Here is a 19,901-nt window from a genome sequence, read left to right as displayed (position 1 = left end):
TTGAGAGTCCCTTGGACTGCAAGGAGATCCAACCAGTCCATTCTGAAGGAGATCAACCCTGGGATTTCTTTGGAAGGAATGATGCTAAAGCTGAAACTCCAGTACTTTGGCCACCTCATGCGAAGAGTTGACTCATTGGAAAAATCTCTGATGCTGGGAGGGATTGGGGGCAGAAGGAGAAGGGGACGACAGAGGATGAGATGGCTGGATGGCATCACTGACTCGATGGACATGAGTCTGAGTGAACTCCGGGAGTTGGTGATGGACAGGGAGGCCTGGCGTGCTGCAATTCATGGAGTCGCAAAGAGTCGGACATGACTGAGTGATGTGATCTGATCTGATAAATATATATATATATATATATATATTCTTTTCAGAATCTTTCCCCTATAGGTTATTACAAAACATTGAGTATAGTTCCCTGTACTCTATAGTAGCTCCTTGTTGGTTATCTGTGTTAAATATAGTAGTGTATATATGTCAATCCCAAACTCCTAATTTATTCCCCCACCCTTTCCCCTCTGGTGACCATAATCTTGTTTTTTGTGTCTTGTATAACTTTAAGTACTCTCAAAGTTTACCAATGTTAAAGAGCTGAAATTGCAAATAAAAGACTTGAGTAGTGGCCTCAGCCTTGGACACTGATGTGTCTGTTTCCGTGGTCCCTCAGTGCCCCGGCTGGGCAAGGCCTCAGGACAGGTCACACTGTTCACAGTGAAGGTCCCTGGTCAAATGCAACCTCGGTGAAGGGCTGCAAGTTAGCTTACATTGCCAGAGTGCATTCTGCAGGTGAAATATCTTGCTGAATGAAAGGAACTTCAAATAACTGTTAACAATCTTCAGATGCTCTGTGGCAGGAAAGAAGAAAGGAAAGACAAGTATCAGGTGGTATTTGTTGTTGTTGTTTAGTTGCTAAGTTGTGTCCGACTCTTTGCAACCCTGTGGAGCCCGCCAGGCTTCTCTGTCCATAGGATTTTCCAGGCAAGAATAGTGGAGTGGGTTTCCATTTCTTTCCCCAGGGGATCTTCTCGACCCAGGGCTCAAACCCATGTCTCTTGCTTGGCAGGTGGATTCCATATCACTGAGCCACTTGGGGCTTCCCCATCAAATTGTATACATTTGGCAAAAAACCACATCGTATCAAAAGCGTGACAAAAAGGAGAAAGTGGTTGTGGTAAAATAAGGTGATTTATGTACTAAATGATGCTGAGTGAAGAGAATTAATCACACTTAGTAATTAAGTGGTTTCAGCAAATGACTGCAAAGTCCTACATTCCCATAAATTTTTAATGGAAAAAACTTGAAAAATTAAAAAATATTACTTAGTTAAAACGTATTTCAATACTAAAGCAAAATTCACATAAGCATCTTGACCAGCTATGTGAGAAACACAAACTCAAGTTTTTCCTTAGAGCAAATAAAACAATACTATCCAAATCCATATGGTAAGAGATTGTTTTAAGCTGTATTAGGTCTTTTCTGGCATTATGACTTTGTTTTTATGCCATAAGGCTTTTAAGCTCTAAATTAAAGGCTCATTTATTTGTTCTTGTTTCTGGGATTTTTGTTTGTTTTTTGCTAGGAGTGAGTGGGTATTTTGTGTGGATTTGGAGACAAATACCAACAACTGCTGTGTATTTTGTGTGTATCAAAGCATTTTTTGGCTTTTGTTTAAGGTTATAAAATGATACTTTTTATAAAGTGATGTGGTTCAGAGAGAAGTCATGAAAATTGATGAAAAGGTTAGATAATATGACATAGGTAGGATGCAGTCATTCACTCGGTTGTGTCCAATTCTTTGGTACCCCATGGACTGTAGCCTGCAAGGCTTCTCTGTCTGTGAAATTCTCCAGGCAAGGATGCTGGAGTGGGGAGTCATTCCTTTCTCCAGGGGATCTTCCCAACTTAGGGATCGAACCTGAGTCTCCCACATTGCAGGCAGATTCTTTACCATTCTTACCATTCTTTACCATCACCAGCGAAGCCCTGAGATTTTCATAAACAGTGCTATGCCTTAGATATTTTTTCTCTTGTTAAAACAACTTTAATCCTTCAGATAGGTGTCTCTGGTTACTGTGTTTATTTCCAAACTTGAAACTCCTTTTCTTGTTCTTGTGGGAATAATTCTGGGATAATCCAGAATGCTGATATTTCCCTGTATATTTTAGAATAATGCTGCTGCTGCTGCTGCTGCTAAGTCGCTTCAGTCGTGTCCGACTCTGTGCGACCCCATAGACAGCAGCCCACCAGGCTCCTCTGTCCCTGGGATTCTCCAGGCAAGAACACTGGAGTGGGTTGCCATTTCCTTCTCCAAGAATAATGCTAACCTGCTCAATTCAAGGACTTTCTTTCAGCAAAAACAGACCATGCTTGCAAAGATCATGTTGGTCATGCCCTCTTGGTCAAGTGACTAGTAAAGGATGTATTTCATTTTCTGTAAACATTCTGATGTACCTACTAAAGCTACAAAATAAGCACTTATGAACTGACACTTTTCAAGAAACTATATTAAAATTTATTTTTCTTTTCCACACAGGAAGAATTTAATGGAAAACCTGACTCCCTCTATTTCAATGATGGTCAGCGAAGAATTGACTTTGTTCTAGTGTATGAAGATGAAAGTAGAAAAGAGACCAATAAAAAGGGTTCAAATGAAAAACAAAGAGTAAGTTTATTTTCCTATTTTTTTTATTTTTATTCTTTAGAATATTGTAAAATGAAAAAAATAAACTGCTGTTTTTGTGGAAGCAATGAAGTGAAACTGGTGTTTGAGATATCAAGTCAGGCATACCTTTATATTTTCTCTATTCATCATTCCCTCAAGGCATGGTAACAAAAAACATTAAAAAAAAATTTTTTTTTTGAGTTTTAAACAGAAACTTCCTCAGGCTCTTAAGCTGAAGGCAGATTTTCTTCCAAGGAATTGCCCTTTCTATCTGTAAAAGAGATTTACACTAAAAGCACACTTGGCTATTTGCAACTAGATATGAAAGGAAGCTAATAATAAATAACGACAACAGGGATAATACCAACCATCCAGTGTCAGGGTATGCTAACTCATGGATGGTCTGTGTATTTTGCATGCATGTGCTCATTTAATTCTCAGAATAACCTTGTTGTGGTGGTGGTGGTTCAGTCTCTCAGTCGTGTCTGACTCTTTGAGACCCCGTGGACTGCAGCACGCCAGGCTTCCCTGTCCTCCACTGTCTTCCAGAGTTTGCTCAAACTCATGTCCATTGAGTTGGTGATGCCATCCCAACCATCTCATCTTCTGCAGCCCTCTTCTCCTTTTGCCTTCAGTCTTTCCCAACATCAGGGTCTTTTCCAGAACAACCTATAAGGTGCCTTTTATTTTCATACCATTCTGGATAACAAAATCGGCCCTTAGAGAGATTAAACGATTGCCCAAGTTCATGGACTCTAATGTAAGAACTGGTGGAGCTACAATTCATACTCTTGTCTTGAATCGCGAACCCGTGCTCTTGACGTCTCCCACTTTCTTCCCTTCCTTTCCCTTTCATTCATTGCCAGTCAGGCTTTACTTTTCCTTTGCATCAGGCTCTTTCAGGTAATGCGGCCATCTTTATCTCAAGATATTAAGCCATTTAACCTGCTAAATATATAACAACTTCCTGGAACTTCTTTACCAAACTGTATCAGACTAAAACAAGACAAAAAAGAAAATATACAAGTGTGACTTTTACCCACTTTGAAAATCACTTCTTCATTCTGGTTTTGTTTTTTCTCACATTTGTGCTGTTACAAATACACGACTATTCATCTGTCCCTCTCTGGGCTTTCTCTCTAAAATATGTCATCCTCAAATCTATTGATTTCTGTCTAATTTTTCAAACCAAGAATGAAACCTACTTAAAATGAAGGAAACAGTCCTTTTTATTTTTTTGTTTTGTTTGTTTTGGAAAGGGTAATTTTGGAGGCTTGTATTTGCATAGTGTCACAGAATGAGCCCAGCTTTTGGAACCTGATATTCAGATTCTGATTCTGCTACTGTAGTGTTTGGGGTAATTCTAGTTGAGGCAACACCAGCCTAGAATTACAGTGGCTTAATAAAATAAAAGTTTACTTATGGCTCAAGTCAGTCATGGCATCCCTGTTTGGCACAGTGTCTTGGAGGTATGGGCAGGGCTTTGTTGCTTGCAGTCATTCAGGAACCCAGCCTGACACAAAGGCTTTGCCATATTCAGCAGGTCGTTTCTGAGATCACTCTGGGCATCAATAAATGGTAGGTAGAGTAAGGGAGAGGATGAAGAACGCACTCATGCTTCTTTACCTGTCTGGGTTGGAACTGACCTCATCAGTTGGGTTCACATTCTTTTGGTCAGAACTCTGGAAGGTGGAAAGTATAGTTTCTGGCTGGACAGACATTTCTCAGTAGGAATTCCATGCTATGGACAGGGAACATTAACTTTTGGTCATCAGCGGCTTGTCTTTGCCACAGATTCCAGCTAACTGTGTGAGTTGGATGAATTTTCTCATCAGCCTCATATTTTATTATTATTTGGAGATGCCTTTTATTTTTACATTTTAACATCTCTGAAATCAGGGTACATCTTTAAAAAAGTGTATCATAATTTCATTGGATGAATTTTTATTGGCACATAAAGTATTGGCTCACCATACAACTAGAGGCATCTTAAATTCTGGAAAATAGGAATCTCAATACCTAGTCCAGATAATTATGTTTAGGATTGAATAAAATAGTATACAGAAATTTTTGTAGTATACAGGATTTGTAGTATACAGAATAGTATACAGAAATTTAGGTAGTATACAGCTACCTAAATTTTCAGCACATGTTAGAATTAGATGTTAATTTTTGTACCTTCTCTTTTATTTGGGGTATACACTGGTATGAAAAGGCATCACTCTCTGAGTATTATATAATTTTGTCACTAAACTAGCTTAGAGTATTTTATCATTTTCCTGTGAACACTAAGCTATCTTCTGTGCAGTCAGGGTCACTGTCATCAAATATTTATTAGGCATCCATATGCTGATGGAACTGAATTGAGCACTATATAAAGTAAGTTAAACAAACCTAATCCATTACAGTATAGAGGAAACAGTTTTAGTTTTATATAAGGGCTCTGTCCCATGGTAAAGGAGCCTAGAGCTGGTTACATTATTAACAAGGTCTGCATTTGAGTTATACAGAAACAAAACTTTCATAAATCAAGAGAAAAAAAAACCATCATTAATTTTGGTATCTAAACTCATGGATTGATGTACCATGATGTTGGTATTTATTTATAAGCTATGCTTTTAAGTGTTTTGAGACTATTTATACATGTTACTTAATTTAGATTCTACTAGAATTTGAAGCTCAGCTTTGGAATCACATTTTTATTAATTGGAAAATCATTTGCAAGTTCCATCATACTCTCTATCAGGCCGTATTCAGAATTTAGGACAATGCCAAGGAAAGGCAATTTCAAAATTCTCTTTTCTTTGAGAGGAAAAAAAAATTATGTCTAAATCATATTGATTTCCTAAAACAGCCCCAAGGTTGACTTTGCAGGGGCTGATCTAAAAAGTATTGTTAAATTCTTGTTAGAGGTAGAGAAAGATAAAACTGATGGTGCTGTGAGCATCAGAAACATACAGGAGTAAAAGTCTCCATCTGCATATGAGCAAAGAGAAATTATTTTTCTAGCCAGACCTCCAAATATCATATAACTTTGTCCACTTGTATTAGTGAAAATACCTCAGAATCTCACACCTCCCTTTGGAAAAGCATAAACCGTCTATATTACAGATGGGGTCGATCATAAGTTGTTCCAAGAATAAGTGTTTGTTTAGGCCGTACTGCTGTCCATGGCGTGGAGTCAGTTCGAATGTCTTTTACTGGAAGTAACAGGGAAACCAAACTCAAAATGTTTTAAGTGCTAAAAGGAAATAATTCTCTCATTTAAGAAATAGTGTGGAGATAGGAGCATTTCTGAGTTAGATAATTTATTGGCTTAATGGGGTCATCAGGACTCGAGCTTCATTATATCCTTCCACCCTGCCATCCTCAAATGTTGGCTGTTCTTAAACTGTCTTCACTTCGTTTCATGATGTTTGCTGTGTTTCCAGACACCAGTGGCAGTAAGAAGGAATGCCCTTTCTTTCGGCCCGCTTTTAGAAAGGGGAAGAAATCTCCCCTAGAATGGCAGACTTCCTTTCACTGTTGATTGTCTCTCACAGGCCTATTCCTAAACGAACCACTGGCAAGATGAATGAAACTACCATCATTAGCACAGACTAATCAAGACTAGTCTTTCATTTCCTAAATCATCTGATCACTTAGTATCTGAAAAACTGTCAGCTTTTCTTGGTAATGAAGAAGGGGAAGATGACTGTTGAATAGGCAGCCAGCAATGCCTGGCACATCTCATGATTAAAATATATCTAAATAAGTTTGCTCCATACTGTGAAGAGCAAAAGTGTTTTAAATGAAACATGTTTCCATATGTTTCTCCAACTCTTCCTGCTCAGTTTTGTTCGTCATTCTTCTTTCTCCCATTTCCCTTATCTAGAATTGTTAATGGATGACATAACTGATCTGTTCTGAATTTCATTTTGTCTGACACTTGGCCTCCCTTCTAAACAGATGTGTTTATGACCAAGTAATGATATAATGCAGATGATGATAAAGAGAATAGAAAAGTCTAGATAGCACAAGAACAGTATAAGTCATCCTGAACGTAATGCTTTTTTATCAGCAGAATCCATCCCTAAAAGTTGATAGAAAAAATATTTCCTTGAAGTTGATGAAAAGTTATGGAAGTATAAGTTTATCTTGTATATCAGGCCTTAAGAATTTGTTAGTGGATCTGGCCAATAGAGAGTACAGAGTAAGAAATTTTCCAAAAAATAAGTGTTTAAATTACACCCAAACCTTCAAATAATGTGGAAGAACTGACTAATTGTTTATAGATCCCTTGAGCTTTTAAAACTGTTATCCGTTGTTTTATACGAGTTATCATGAGGCTGGAATGGTTTACATAGAAGCTAGATGAAATCCCTTTGGAAATGGTTAAAAGTTCAACTGAAAATTCTAATAAAGTGAACACAGTGCACTATTCCATGTATTAAGATTTTACATACTTTAGTAAAGTTTTATAATAATGTCTGAGGATCTTATACATTTTTATTAACTATTATATTACATTTTTGTTGCTGTTATCAGACACATTTAATTTTTTTATTTTTTTGCTTGTGATTTAGTATTTTGTGTTAAGAAAGAAGTCTATTGATTTTTTTTATAAGATCTAGTTACATTGAGAAACTTTTTAGTTCCAGTAGTTTCTGATGCTTAAGTTTATTCAAAGGAAGACCATATTGTCTCCAACTGACAGCTTCACTGTACCTTTCTTTATACTTCATTTGTTATCTTGTCCAAGTGATATGGCTAAGACCTCTTGAATAAAACCTGCAGCACATACTAGTCACTCATATTGTTCCTGAGTTTGGTGCAAATGTTCTAAAATTTCATCATTAAATATACATTTGCTATAAATTTTTGGTAGTTTTCTTTTACAAAGTTAGGAGTTCTCTTCTAGTTGATATTGCTATGAGCTTTTATAATTGGGTTTTTAAATTTATCAAATGTGCTTTCTTTGCATCATTGCTTTATCAGTAAGTCTTAGTGCATAAAGTATATGATTATTTGTAGCTCATAAGATGATAGCTAACAGTATAGAATATTCAAACATCATTCATTATTGGCTTTAATATGCAATGTATCATTTTTATAGTCACTAGCTTTCTACTTATGTTAATACTATGTTATAACATAGTTTATTTATAATTCATTAAAAAGTACTTGAGGTCACATACAGAATATAACATAAATAAAAGTAATTAGATGAGGATATCAAAGCTATGGTTTTTCCAGTGGACCATAAAGAAAGTTGAGTACCAAAGAATTGATGCTTTTGAACTGTGATATTGGAGAAGACTCTTTAGAGTCCCTTGGACTGCAAGGAGATCCAACCAGTCAATCCTAAAGGAAATCAGTCCTAAATATTCATTGGAAGGACTGATGCTGAAGCTTAAACTCCCAATACTTTGGCCACCTGATGCAAAGAACAGACTCATTTGAAAAGACCCTGATGTTGGGTAAGATTAAAGGCAGGAGGAGAAGGGAACAAGAGAGGATGAGATGGCTGGATAACATCACTGACTCGATGGACATGAGTTTGAGTAAACTCCGGGAGTTGGTGATGGACAGGGAAGCCTGGCGTGCTGCAGTCCATGGGGTTACAAAAAGTCGGACACAACTGGGTGACTGAACTGAACTAATCATGGTAACAAAAATGTAAAAGCCAGAAAAATAAAATGAAGCTATGTATCAAAGTAATAAGCAAAATGACTTATTATTAACCATAAAGTCCTATTCAGAAATTAGAGTTCAGCTGCAAATTTGCCTCTTGAGTTTCCTAGTAGCCAAAGAAAATAGAGGATGTTATCAACACCATGGTTTAAAGTTTCAGCACAATAAAAACCAAACTGGTTGTTCAAAAGAAATATAATCTTTCTGGTCTAATATCCCCCAGAAAGAAATTTATCCCATGGAGTCTCCTAAAGGAGAAGGTGTGATTGAGTCAACTTAACATCGACTTGTATTCTCCAAATTGAAGAAATAAAGGGATGGCAGAAGGGGATTATGAAGAATCAGAATAGTATAAAAAATTTCCTAAAAATGACATTTTTGCCACAAATAGTCCATGAAAAATATTATGCTGGGTTAAATGCTGGTGACAACTCCTGTTGGGTGGTTTCACCTCCTCAGATAACTTTTGGTAGATGTTCTGTCTTTTGTTTTTGGATATGAAATCAGGTTTGGCTTTAACTCCTTAATATTTTAAACTAAAGCAGGAAGTTCTTTATATTTTTATCTCCTTCCTTTACACTCCACTTGCTTAAACTAAGATTGTAGGTTAAAAGGAATAAATTAAATTAGAATCAGCAGTTTCAAATTACAACTACAAGATGTGTTGCTGGTATAAGCATATTTGGTTTTATTTTTGTGTACTCAGCACAGGAGAAGTGAATCCAAATCTTGCTTCGTATTTCCAAAATGGGATGTGTCCTTGGGTCTAATCCTTAAAAACAGACAAATGCAGAGGACAGTGAAATTCTGAAAAGTAAAATCTATTTATTCTACTTCATCTCAGAAAGAGGTGGAGAAGAGAAAAATCCTTTTCCAGATTAGTCCTTCTGAGTTAGTTCTGAATGAAAAAGCTGTCATTTGCCCTAGACAAACAGGTACTTGTGCCTCATTTTCTGTAAAAGGGTAAAGAGCTGGGCAACATCAACTATACCAAATTCTCAAACAGAACAGGCATGAAGAAAATAAATAATCATAAAAGAAGTGCTTGTTTATGTGCACAGAAAAGATATGCTCTAAGAAAATAGTATTTCCTAAACAACTTACGGTTGCTGGGAGGGAAGGGATAGTTAGGGACTTTGGGAAGGCCACGTACACACTGCTGTGTTAAAATGGATGACCAGCGAGGACCTATTGTATAGCACATGGAACTCTGTTCATCGTTACATGCCAGCCTGGATGGGATGGGGTTTGGGAGAGAATGGATACATGTATATGTATGGCTGAGTTCCTTCACTGTTCACCCAAAACTACCACAACATTGTTAATGGGCTAAACCTCAATGCACAATAAAAAGTTTAAAGTTTGGGGGAAAAAAGAAAATAGTATTTCTTAAATTTGCCTGATGATAAGAATAGTCTGCTTTGCATGTTAAAACTAGATTATCCAGGCCTGTCCTGTATGTACTGAGCCAACATGTAGAGAAGAGAGGCCCTAGAATCTGCATTGTAACTAGGGCGCTTCAGGCTGTTCATAGAAGCAGGTAGAAAACACTGCCCTGAAGTGTTTACAGTAGTTATCCTAGCTGCTGCTGCTGCTAAGTCACTTCAGTCGTGTCCGACTCTGTGCGACCCCATAGACGGCAGCCCACCAGGCTCCCCCGTCCCCGGGATTCTCCAGGCAAGAACACTGGAGTGGGTTGCCATTGCCTTCTCCAATGCATGAAAGTGAAAAGTGAAAGTGAAGTCACTTAGTCGTATCCGACCCTCAGCGATCCCATGGACTGCAGCCTTCCAGGCTCCTCTGTCCATGGGGTTTTCCAGGCAAGAGTACTGGAGTGGGGTGCCATCGCCTTCTCCGAGTTATCCTAGCAGTGGATTGATAACAGGTGGTTTTTTTTTTTTTTCCTTCTTGGAAAATTTCTAAGTTACCATTTATTTATTTTCATAATTACACCAAAAATGCTAATTTAAAAAGAAAAGTTGGAAATAAGCTTCAGCTACATATTCACTTCCTTTCTATGCTTGTCATTTAGGACGCTTGTCTGTTTTCTATCTCCTTATGAACATATGTCACCTAAATCAGTCCACTAACATTCAATGTTTTATCAACAACACGTGAATTTAAGTCCCAATTAAATAATGTATTCCTGCTTACCAGACCTTACCAAGTAAGAAGCACTTTGAGTAATTAGAAAGAAATATTTTTGCACAAATTAAGTCCCTTTGGTTTACTTCTTACCCAACTCCATAGGCGTAACAAAGATTGGCAAGTTGAGAAGTACAGTGACAGCATCGTCAGTATTTTGCCTGACAAAGCTGGAAGAATATTTGAAATAAATCTATTTCATTAATCTCAACTGATTTATGCTGATATGTTATCATCAGAGTGTATTTAGCAATCTTCTTAGACATTGCAACCCCTGCTTTTTATGCAATAAAGCAGAGCAACATAAAGGAAATGGTAGAAATTGGTGTTTAAAATCAGTATTATTACTGTATAATTCACAAGCAAGTCCTTCCCAACAATGACTCTATTAAGCCAAATGAGATGTGCAATCTCAGGTGCTTAGGGGACAGAAAGCTGCCTTAATTATGCCAGTCTGTCCTTTGTGATTTTGATTGCTTTATTCTTTATTTCTCTGACAGCTTTATTAACCTCCCATAAGAGGTATGAATAAAATTTCAGTTTCTGGGGTGGGATAAGTGCTCTTGTCCTTCTCTACTTTGAACCCCAAGTACCATTCTCCACTGACAGTAGCAGAATCATGTGCCTCTTTTTGTGATGTCCGTAGATCCTCAGTGATTATAGTCTCTTTGGCTTTGCTAGAAGTAGGTTGAAAAGAAAGAGAGAGATCCAGGTTACAGTGCCAGGGAATTTACTCTCCTAGAGACAGAGGAACTTACAACATAATCTCGCATATGACTGGGCTTTTTTCAGAGCCAGTCAGTCTGGTTTAATCATTTTGTGCTGCCGAATACACACCATAGACTATAAACATAGGTTTAGATTCTTACCTGTAAGGTTTCCAATAAGGTACATAGATAATTTTTAGTTAAAAACCTTGTGGCCTCAGATACTCATTTATTCAGCAAATATTTATTAAGAAATGAGTATGTCATTCAATATGCAATATTAATTTTCTTTCATTTTTAACATGGAAGACAGCTCTACCCTAATTTTTTTTAAATGTCAGGAACACGGTTACTTATCCAAGTGTAAATTCTACACTGCAGTAAAGCTGATGATCTCATATTAAATAGATTTAAGCAATCTTTTCTTAAGTAAGCAGTCTTTTCCTGATGTATTCCTGTTTGACAAATATAGCACATATGCTAATTTACTTTAGCAACCTGACAAACCAAGAAAACTGGTTTGATCAATTTTTAAAATATTCCACTAGTTCTTTGTGAACTGCCATGCCAAAGGGAAATAACAAGAACTGTCTTATTAAAGTAACACCAAGGTGATATATTAACATGTTTAAGCAAATAAAAATGCCCTTTCCTTGGTTCAACTATTTAAGTATTTATAGTTAGTAATAAAACAGAGGGCATTATAAACCAACTCCAAGATCTGCCAGTTATCAAGAGATATCAGGTAAATATCTTACAAGGTCTTTGTAAAGAACCAAATAAGAACTAAAATTGCATATGCTATAGTATAACTTTTTCTCAGTGGCAGTACAGCAATATCTATTAAAGAAGTTTAAGTTGTATGCACTTTTCAACAATTCTGCATCTAGGACTTTATTCTGAGGAGGATACACAAAACTTATTCTACAAGAATTTTCATAATTATGAAAAATTAGAAACAACTAAAACATTCAACAGTTTGTGAATAAATAGTTTGTTTTGTATATGTATTCACTTATAGTTTAGATTCCTCGTATAAATGGTATTATGTAGCAGTTGTCTTTGACTTATTTCACTACGCCTAATAATCTCTGGGTCTATCCATGTTGTTGCAAATGGAAGTATGTCATTCTTTTTACAGCTGAGTAGCATTCCACTGTGTGTGTGTGTGTGTGTGTGTGTGTGTGTGTGTGTGTGTACCTGAGCTCACAAGTGTGTGTGTATCACATCTTCTTAAGACAATCACTGGATTGTGTCCACATCTTGGCTCTTGTATATAGTACTGCTATGAACATTGGGATGCATGTATCTTTTCAAATTAGAGTTTTTGTTCTTTCCAGTATATACCCAGGAGTGGAATTGTTGGATAACATGGTAATTGTAGTTTAGTTTTTTGAGGAAACTCCATGCTGGCTTCACCAGTGGCTGTACCAGTTTACATTCCAATCATCAGTGTACAGGAATTTCCTTTTCTCCACATTCTTGACAGCATTTGTTATTTGTTGACTTTTTAATATTAGTCACTCTTATAGCTGTGAGGCAATATATCATTGTGTTTTTTAAAAATATTTTTATTTATTTATTTGGCTGTGCCAGCTCTTAGTTATGGCATGTGGGATCTTCAGTCTTTGTTGTGGCATGCAGGATCTTTAGTCGTGGCATGCAGCCTCTTAGTTGTGGCATGTGGGATCGAGTTCCCCGACCAGGGATTGAACCTGAGCTCCCTCCATTGGGAATGTGGAGCCTTAGATTGAACGTGGAGCCCCCTCCATTGGGAACGTGGAACTGAACCACCAGGGAGACCTTCTCCTTATGGTTTTGATTTGCATTTGTCTAATAATTAATGGTGTTGAGCATCTTTTCATGTGCCTGTTAGTCATCTGTATGTCTTCTTTTTTGCAAAAATGTCTGCCCATTTTAAAATCAGCATTTCTTTTTAATATATTGAGTTATGTGAGCTGTTTACATATTTTGGTTATTAGTCCCTTTTTGGCCTCATAATTTGCAAATCTGTCTTCTCATTTTCTTTTCATTGTCTTTTCCTTTCATTGATGGTGTCCTTTGCTGTTCAGAAATGTTTAAGTTGGATTAGGTCCTATTTGTTTATTTTTGCTTTTATTTCTTTTTCCTTGGGAGACTTAGCTAAGAAAATATTGCTATAATTTATGTCTGAGAATGTTTTGCTTGTATTTTCTTCTAGGAGTTTTATGATGTCATATCTTATACTTAGGGCTTTAAATTAGTCTTTAAACCATTTTAAGTTTTTATTTTTGTATATGGTATGAAGGAATGTTCTGATTTCATTGTTTTGCATGTAGCTGTCCAGCTTCTCCAGCACCACTTATTGAAGACACTCTCTTCTCCATTGTATATTTCTGCCTCCTTTATCATAAATTAATTGACCATAAACGAGTGGGTTTATTTCTGGGCTGTCTGTTCTGTTCCATTGATCTGTGTGTCTGTTTCTGAGCCAATACCTTGCTTTTTTTTTTTTTTTTGATTAGTGTAGTTTTGTAGTATAGTTTGAAGTCTAGAAGGGTTATACCTCCAGTCTTGTTCTTTTCTCCCAGGATTGCTTTGGCGACTCTGGGTCATTTGTGCTTCCATATAAATTTCAGAATTATTTGTTCTGTGAAAAATGTCATGGGTATTTTGATAGAGAGTGCATTCAATCTGTCATACTACTTTAAGTAGTATGACCATTTTAACAGTATTAATTCTTTCTTCAGAGAATGAAAAGGATATATGAAAGTGAAGTCACTAAGTTGTGTTTGACTTTTTGTGACCCCATGGACTGTAGCCTACCAGGCTTCTCCGTCCATTCATGAGATTTTCCAGGCAAAAGTACTGGAGTGGGTTGCCATTTCCTTCTCCAGGGGGATCTTCCTGACCCAGGGATCGAACCTGGGTCTCCCGCATCGTAGGCAGACACTTTTACCGACTGAGCCACCAGGGAAGTCCAGAAGGATATATACATCCATTATATATCAAAGAAGGTAACCTGAGGACTGGGACAATATAGTGTATAGAGTCAAGATGAGAGTGAGCTAAATGACTCAGATTTAAGATCCAGTTCCTGGAGTTCTGGTAAAATAATGTCATTGGTATCCCGTGGGAGGGATTAAGCTGTCACTGGGTGTACACTGTGGAAGCTAAATGATTAGGGTTGCTTGTTTTTGTTATGGTGTTTGACATTAGATAAAAGAGGTGAGCCTCTGAGGCTTACAAGGTAGAGAGGACTTTTTTTTTTTTTTTTTTTAAGGAATAAAGGAGGCTGAGCATATTTGAAGACAGAGAAAGGAAATAACAATGGTTAACATGTCTTATTATGGGCTTATTATGTGTCAGGCCTTATGCTGAGGACTTTATACTTATGAAGCTATTTCTTACACCACCTTTGAGATGAAGCCACTGATACTTGCAGAGTTTATTTGCCCAACGTCACAGAGCTAGCAAATGGCAGGACCAGGATTTAAATTTTGACTCGGAATCTAACCATGTCTAGTTTGCACCATGCCGCTTGTCACGGTCATGGCTGATGCAGCGGATACAGCCAAGGCAGGAGTAGTTTGTGTTTGGTATGCGTGATGATGCAACTGCCCTCTCGTGGGGCTAGTTCTTTGCAGGTTCTCTGAACTGGCCCCCTTTTGTCATCTGGTAATTTAGACTCCCAGGGGATCAAGAGATGTCTTCCTGCTCTGGGTACCCTGGAGCTATTTGGTGCTAGCACTTTCCAGAATTAAACTCTATCTCTCTTTCTCCATCATGTCCTGTAATGCCCCTAAGTAAAAGTTCTTGGAGCGCTGTGGGGGAAGGGGAGCTCAGGAAAGAGGCGCCTGGTTGCTACACTACATTGCTCAGTCAATTCCCACAAAACCGGTAGCCATCCATGCACCATCCACTCATTCCTTCTTTTATCAGACATCTGTTGCTTGTTTCTTCCACTTTAGGCCCATTCTAAGTGCTAAGGATATCAAGATTAAAAGACAGACATCCCTAGGGACAGGAATGATAACCCTTTAAAGAGCAGCCAGGCCTGAGGGAGGATTTTATATTCTTTAAGAAAAGAAACATTTAAGGTGTTTGTTTGCTGAATAAGAGCAATGAAGATAAAGGACTGAAAAGAGAAGGTATTGCCGAAGCAAACTCAGGAAAAACAGGAAAAAGGTGTGATCTCCTGATACCCAGGAGAAAGACGGTGTCCTCCTAAGAGAGGCGGCATGCACAGGACTTTTTGTGAGTGGCTGCATTTGTCTGAGGAAGGAGACCACAGCGCTTGAAGCGTCCTGAAGTGAAGTGTCGAATGCAAGGAACACCTTCAAAGTTTTGGAGCCACTCCCCAGTGGAGGAAGGGGGCCAGGAAGGGGACAGTTGTGCATCACGGTATGCTTTTGGTGGGAACTGTGGAATTTTATGAGTTAACACAGGTATGTGGTTTCTTACTACCATCACTTCATTGTTCACACACCCATTAAGCCACCCAAGAAGCTGCCCTTTTAACTGATTCTCCTAGCCTTCTAGAAACTGTGTTGCTAGAGAAGACGCTTGAGAACCCCTTGGACTGCAAGGAGATCAAGCCAGTCAATCCTAAAGGAAATCAGTCCTGAATATTCATTGGAAGGACTGATGCTGAAGCTCTAGTACTTTAGCTGCCTGATGGGAAGAGCTGACTCACTGGAAAAGCTGGGAAAGATTGAGGGCAGGAGGAGAAGGGTTGACAGAGGATGAGGTGGTTGGATGGCATCATTGACTCAATGGACATGAGTCAGAGCAAACTCTGGGAAATTGTGAGGAACAGGGAAGCCTGGAGTGCTGCCGTCCATGGGGTTGCAAAGAGTCGGACACGGCTGAGCGACTGAACAACAACCACCTAGTCATCTAACTAGAAGGACATTTGTTCATGTGAGCTAAAAGCCTTGAGTCTGAGCTTTCACATCCTAACTGAAATTATTGCTGCCTGACTCCAGAAGACAGTTGAATTCTACTTATGACCTCTAGTGGGACAAGCTGGGTCGCCATTTGTACAACCTCAGGTTGAGGCATCTCCCCAGAAAGAGAGGAAGTCAGAGTGTCCGGTCTGCACAGAACACCCCTCCCTATACCGCACAGTGATTTTGCTTTTAGCCTAACAGCTAGTTCATCCCTAGTTCATCGTTATTACCCTATTAGGATTCTTGCTGGCAAGTAACAGAAATTAGCTCTAATTTAAGCAGACAAAGAAACAAAGAGTCTATTAGTAAAGAATATTAGGGAGCTCACAGATTCATTGGAAGACTCGGACAAACAAAACCTGGAGACGAGGCAGCCAGAGTCAGTGCTCCAAATTCCATTTCACAGCTGGTCTGGGACAAAGCAAGGTTGCTCCCCATGGTCCAGAACTGCTTCTGGTCACTTCTGACCAGCAGTCCTCCCCGAAAGCTCCTGCTGAGACCTCTGCCACTGCTGTCACTGGCTCCCATTCTCCCAGCCGCCCCAGGAGGAGTTCTGCTTGGCCTGACTTCTTTGCATCTCCAGCTTCTGATTAGAGTCTTAAGTGGTCTGCTTAATAGCTACTCACTTGCCAGTAGCGAACTCATGGGAGACAAGGAATAGGTGTGTCTGTTTTTATTCGCTGTAGGGGATGTGGGGCTCTGGCGGGAGTGGAAATGCTGAGTGGTTATATAGAATGACGGGTGTCCATTACAGTGCCTTAGACCCATGAATGAGTGTTCCAGTCCTTTTGTATTGGACACAGTCCTAGATCCCTGGATGCTGACTTTGTAGATCCTCTGCAGCAGACCATTTCAGATTCCTCTTTGAATCTTCATCACTTTGAAGAGTGCTCTCAGGAAATGTTTGTAGAACCAATTAATGTTTGTTGAGTATATTCTTTCAACAAACATGTATTGGGCATGTACTCCTGCTGAGTACTCTGTCAGGTGTGGCTGGAAAGATCAGAAATGCTTTTACACAATAGTAAAGAAAGACTCCATCTGGAACAATGCTTGGGCTGCCATGCAGGAATTGAAGTATGAGGGTTTGAGTCTAAGGTGAAGAAATACTGCTTGGGTACCAAGCAGAGTGGGTCTGAACCACCTTCCCAATTGACGTGGACAGATGGTGAATGAGGGGTAGAGAAGACTGAAAATCCTAGCAGAGTGCACTGCAGAGATAGGGGGTGGGAGGCAGGCAGAGGGGGCAGCCACCTGCTGGGAACAATGGGAAAGCTGTACCTCCACACCCCCATCTCACCCCCTAGCTCTCATCTCACTGGCCTTTCCTAATAATAAGTTTGGCTTATTTGTGTATAGCACTTGATGTTTTTCTCTAAGTGACTATTTTGTGCTCATGTGTAACAAACGTATTATATTTGTAAAGCTCTTAGAACAGTGTCTGGCACAGTAAGTATTAATACTATATAACTTTATTAAATATATGAAAATAAAGCAATATTCTGTTTCTCATACTTCCACAAAATATATTAGGAATTCCACTGGCACTCACATTAAGTCAAATGCCAGGTGTATTTTTTCACCTTGGACCTTTTTACATGCAGCATCCACTTTAATTTATTAGGTGCTTTCTATGTTCTAGGTGCTGTATGTGGCACAGCAGCTGAGCTCCCTCTCTGCCCGTCCACAGTGGGCAAAGCATGGGCACAGTGGCCTGACTGCCCAACCCACTAGATACAGAACATTGGCCCAGTAATTCCTCTCTATCCTGTTAACTGCTGAAGTTAAAAACTGATTTTAATGCAGCATTTTTAGTTGTCTTCAGTGGGAGAATTGGTCCAGTTCACCTCCTGTGATTACTAAAGATGGAAATTCTAGTTTATATTTTATGTGGTTTTGTTTTTGTTTTTTAGAAATATATTCTTCCTTTACTCTCTCTGTTTTTAACATCTTAGTTGAGATATGTTTCACTATGTGGTTCATATAAATGGCCCTGTAACATTGTCAGATGTATTATCAGTTCATTTTGTAGATTTAGGTGTGTGTTTTATAGCTTCACTAACATTTCAATCTTACAAAGAGAAAAATTTCTTACCTTTTACCAAAATTGTGTGTTGTTTTATTAAAATTGGTCAAGGCATGTAAAGATGAAATATATACATCCAAAACCAAACTATTTCAATGTCTGATGTAGAAACAAAATTATAATAATCTAGAATGTCAGATCTGGACTGTAACTCTGGTATATTCCATGGGTGAGCGGGACTCCAAAACCTCCACTTATGTATACAATCTGTCATAAGCCAAAAAAAGTCTTTGAAATTGTGCCAAAGCTGGAGATTTTTATGTACCTCAAGTGGCCAGAAACCTACAGGACAACCAAGGGTCCTCCAGAGTCGCAGGAGAATCCAGTTATTCTCACAGCATTGCCTCTGAGGAGTCTCAGCCCACAAGCCGCCAACAGACAGAGCACCTCCGTTGCTTCTGTGCTGTTTTGAGCAAATGTATCTCTTCATTAAGTTCAAATTGGTTTGATTTTTTTTTAATTAAAAAAACACATAGGTCCCGCCCTCGCCCCCGCCCCGGTAAAACTGAAGGCCTAACATATTTCCAATTTCTTTTGGCAGAGAAAAAGACAAGCATATGAATCTAACCTCATCTGTGATGGTCTGCAGCTAGAAGCAACCAGATCCGTAAGTGTCAGACCCTTTCCAACCGCCAGCTGACTGTTGCTCCTGGGAACTAGCCTGTCACTCAGAGTGCTGGAAAGGCATTTGAAACATGTAACCCCAGCCACGCCTTAACTGCAGGCTGGGACGGGAGTCAGTCAGAATCTGCACTATAGAGTATATGTTTGTTGCTGATAAAAACCATGGATCTTTCTTAATAGCCAAAGAATCTAATAATAAATCTATGTATGAATAGAACCTTTTTAAAGATTTTTATATAATACAAATGATAGTTTACCCCCCAAAAATTAGAAAATGTAAGAATAGTGGAATTGAAAATCATCTGTACTTTATCCATAAATAATCTTGTCCTTCTAAATATGTTCTTTTACTCAAATATATACATTTTTCCCTTAAAAGGAAATTATCATTTCACAGTTTTAAAGTTTGCTTTTCTCTCTTTATCATATAATAAATGCATTTATATATTAATAAATATAGTTCTTTTAAATCCTTTTTAATGATCACATAATGACATTGAACAGATATATAATAAATTAAACAGCCTTCTCCTTGGTCTAAGAAATTTTAAAACTTGTCATTACAATAACACTACAATATAATGTTTTTATGTTTAGTTACTAATTTGGACTAATAACACATTTGCTTTTCTTCATCTAAAATATTGGTGATTTTATGAAAGAACTAAAACATAAGAATAATCTGTTTTAAATTTGTGAAAATATCAGTAGTTGATTTGGTTTCCTGGTTTGTATGCTTATTCTTTCAATATAGCTTGTGGATGACAAGCTTGTATTTGTAAAAGTACATGCCCCATGGGAGGTGCTATGTACCTATGCAGAGATAATGCACATCAAATTGCCTCTGAAACCCAATGATCTGAAAACCCGGTCCTCAGCCTTTGATAATTTCAACTGGTTTACCAAACTCCTCCAAGTGGATGAAAGTATCATCAAGCCAGAGCAAGAGTTTTTCACTGCCCCGTTTGAGAAGAACCGCATGAATGACTTTTACATTCAAGATAGAGACACATTCTTCAATCCAGCCACCAGAAGCCGCATTGTAAGTCTAAACCCAATTTAGCTGCTGT

At 38.2% G+C, this 19,901-nt stretch overlaps 1 protein-coding gene across 2 annotated transcripts in view; it reads left to right on the top strand.

Moving 5' to 3' along the window:
- Positions 1-19,901, top strand: part of ANO6 (anoctamin 6) — a 234,369-nt gene that overhangs the window by 138,285 nt on the left and 76,183 nt on the right. For both annotated transcript variants that reach the window (XM_010833117.1, XM_010833118.1), the window contains 3 exons: positions 2,537-2,665; positions 18,749-18,814; positions 19,586-19,873. In XM_010833117.1, the coding sequence (XP_010831419.1) occupies positions 2,537-2,665; positions 18,749-18,814; positions 19,586-19,873 (483 nt within the window). The remainder of the gene's footprint in view (positions 1-2,536; positions 2,666-18,748; positions 18,815-19,585; positions 19,874-19,901) is intronic.

Source organism: Bison bison, unplaced genomic scaffold, assembly GCF_000754665.1.
Source record: "Bison bison bison isolate TAMUID 2011002044 unplaced genomic scaffold, Bison_UMD1.0 scf7180017862984, whole genome shotgun sequence".
Classification (NCBI taxonomy): domain Eukaryota; kingdom Metazoa; phylum Chordata; class Mammalia; order Artiodactyla; family Bovidae; genus Bison; species Bison bison.
Note: the sequence above shows the minus strand (reverse complement) of the source record. Positions and strands in the feature narration are given on the sequence as shown.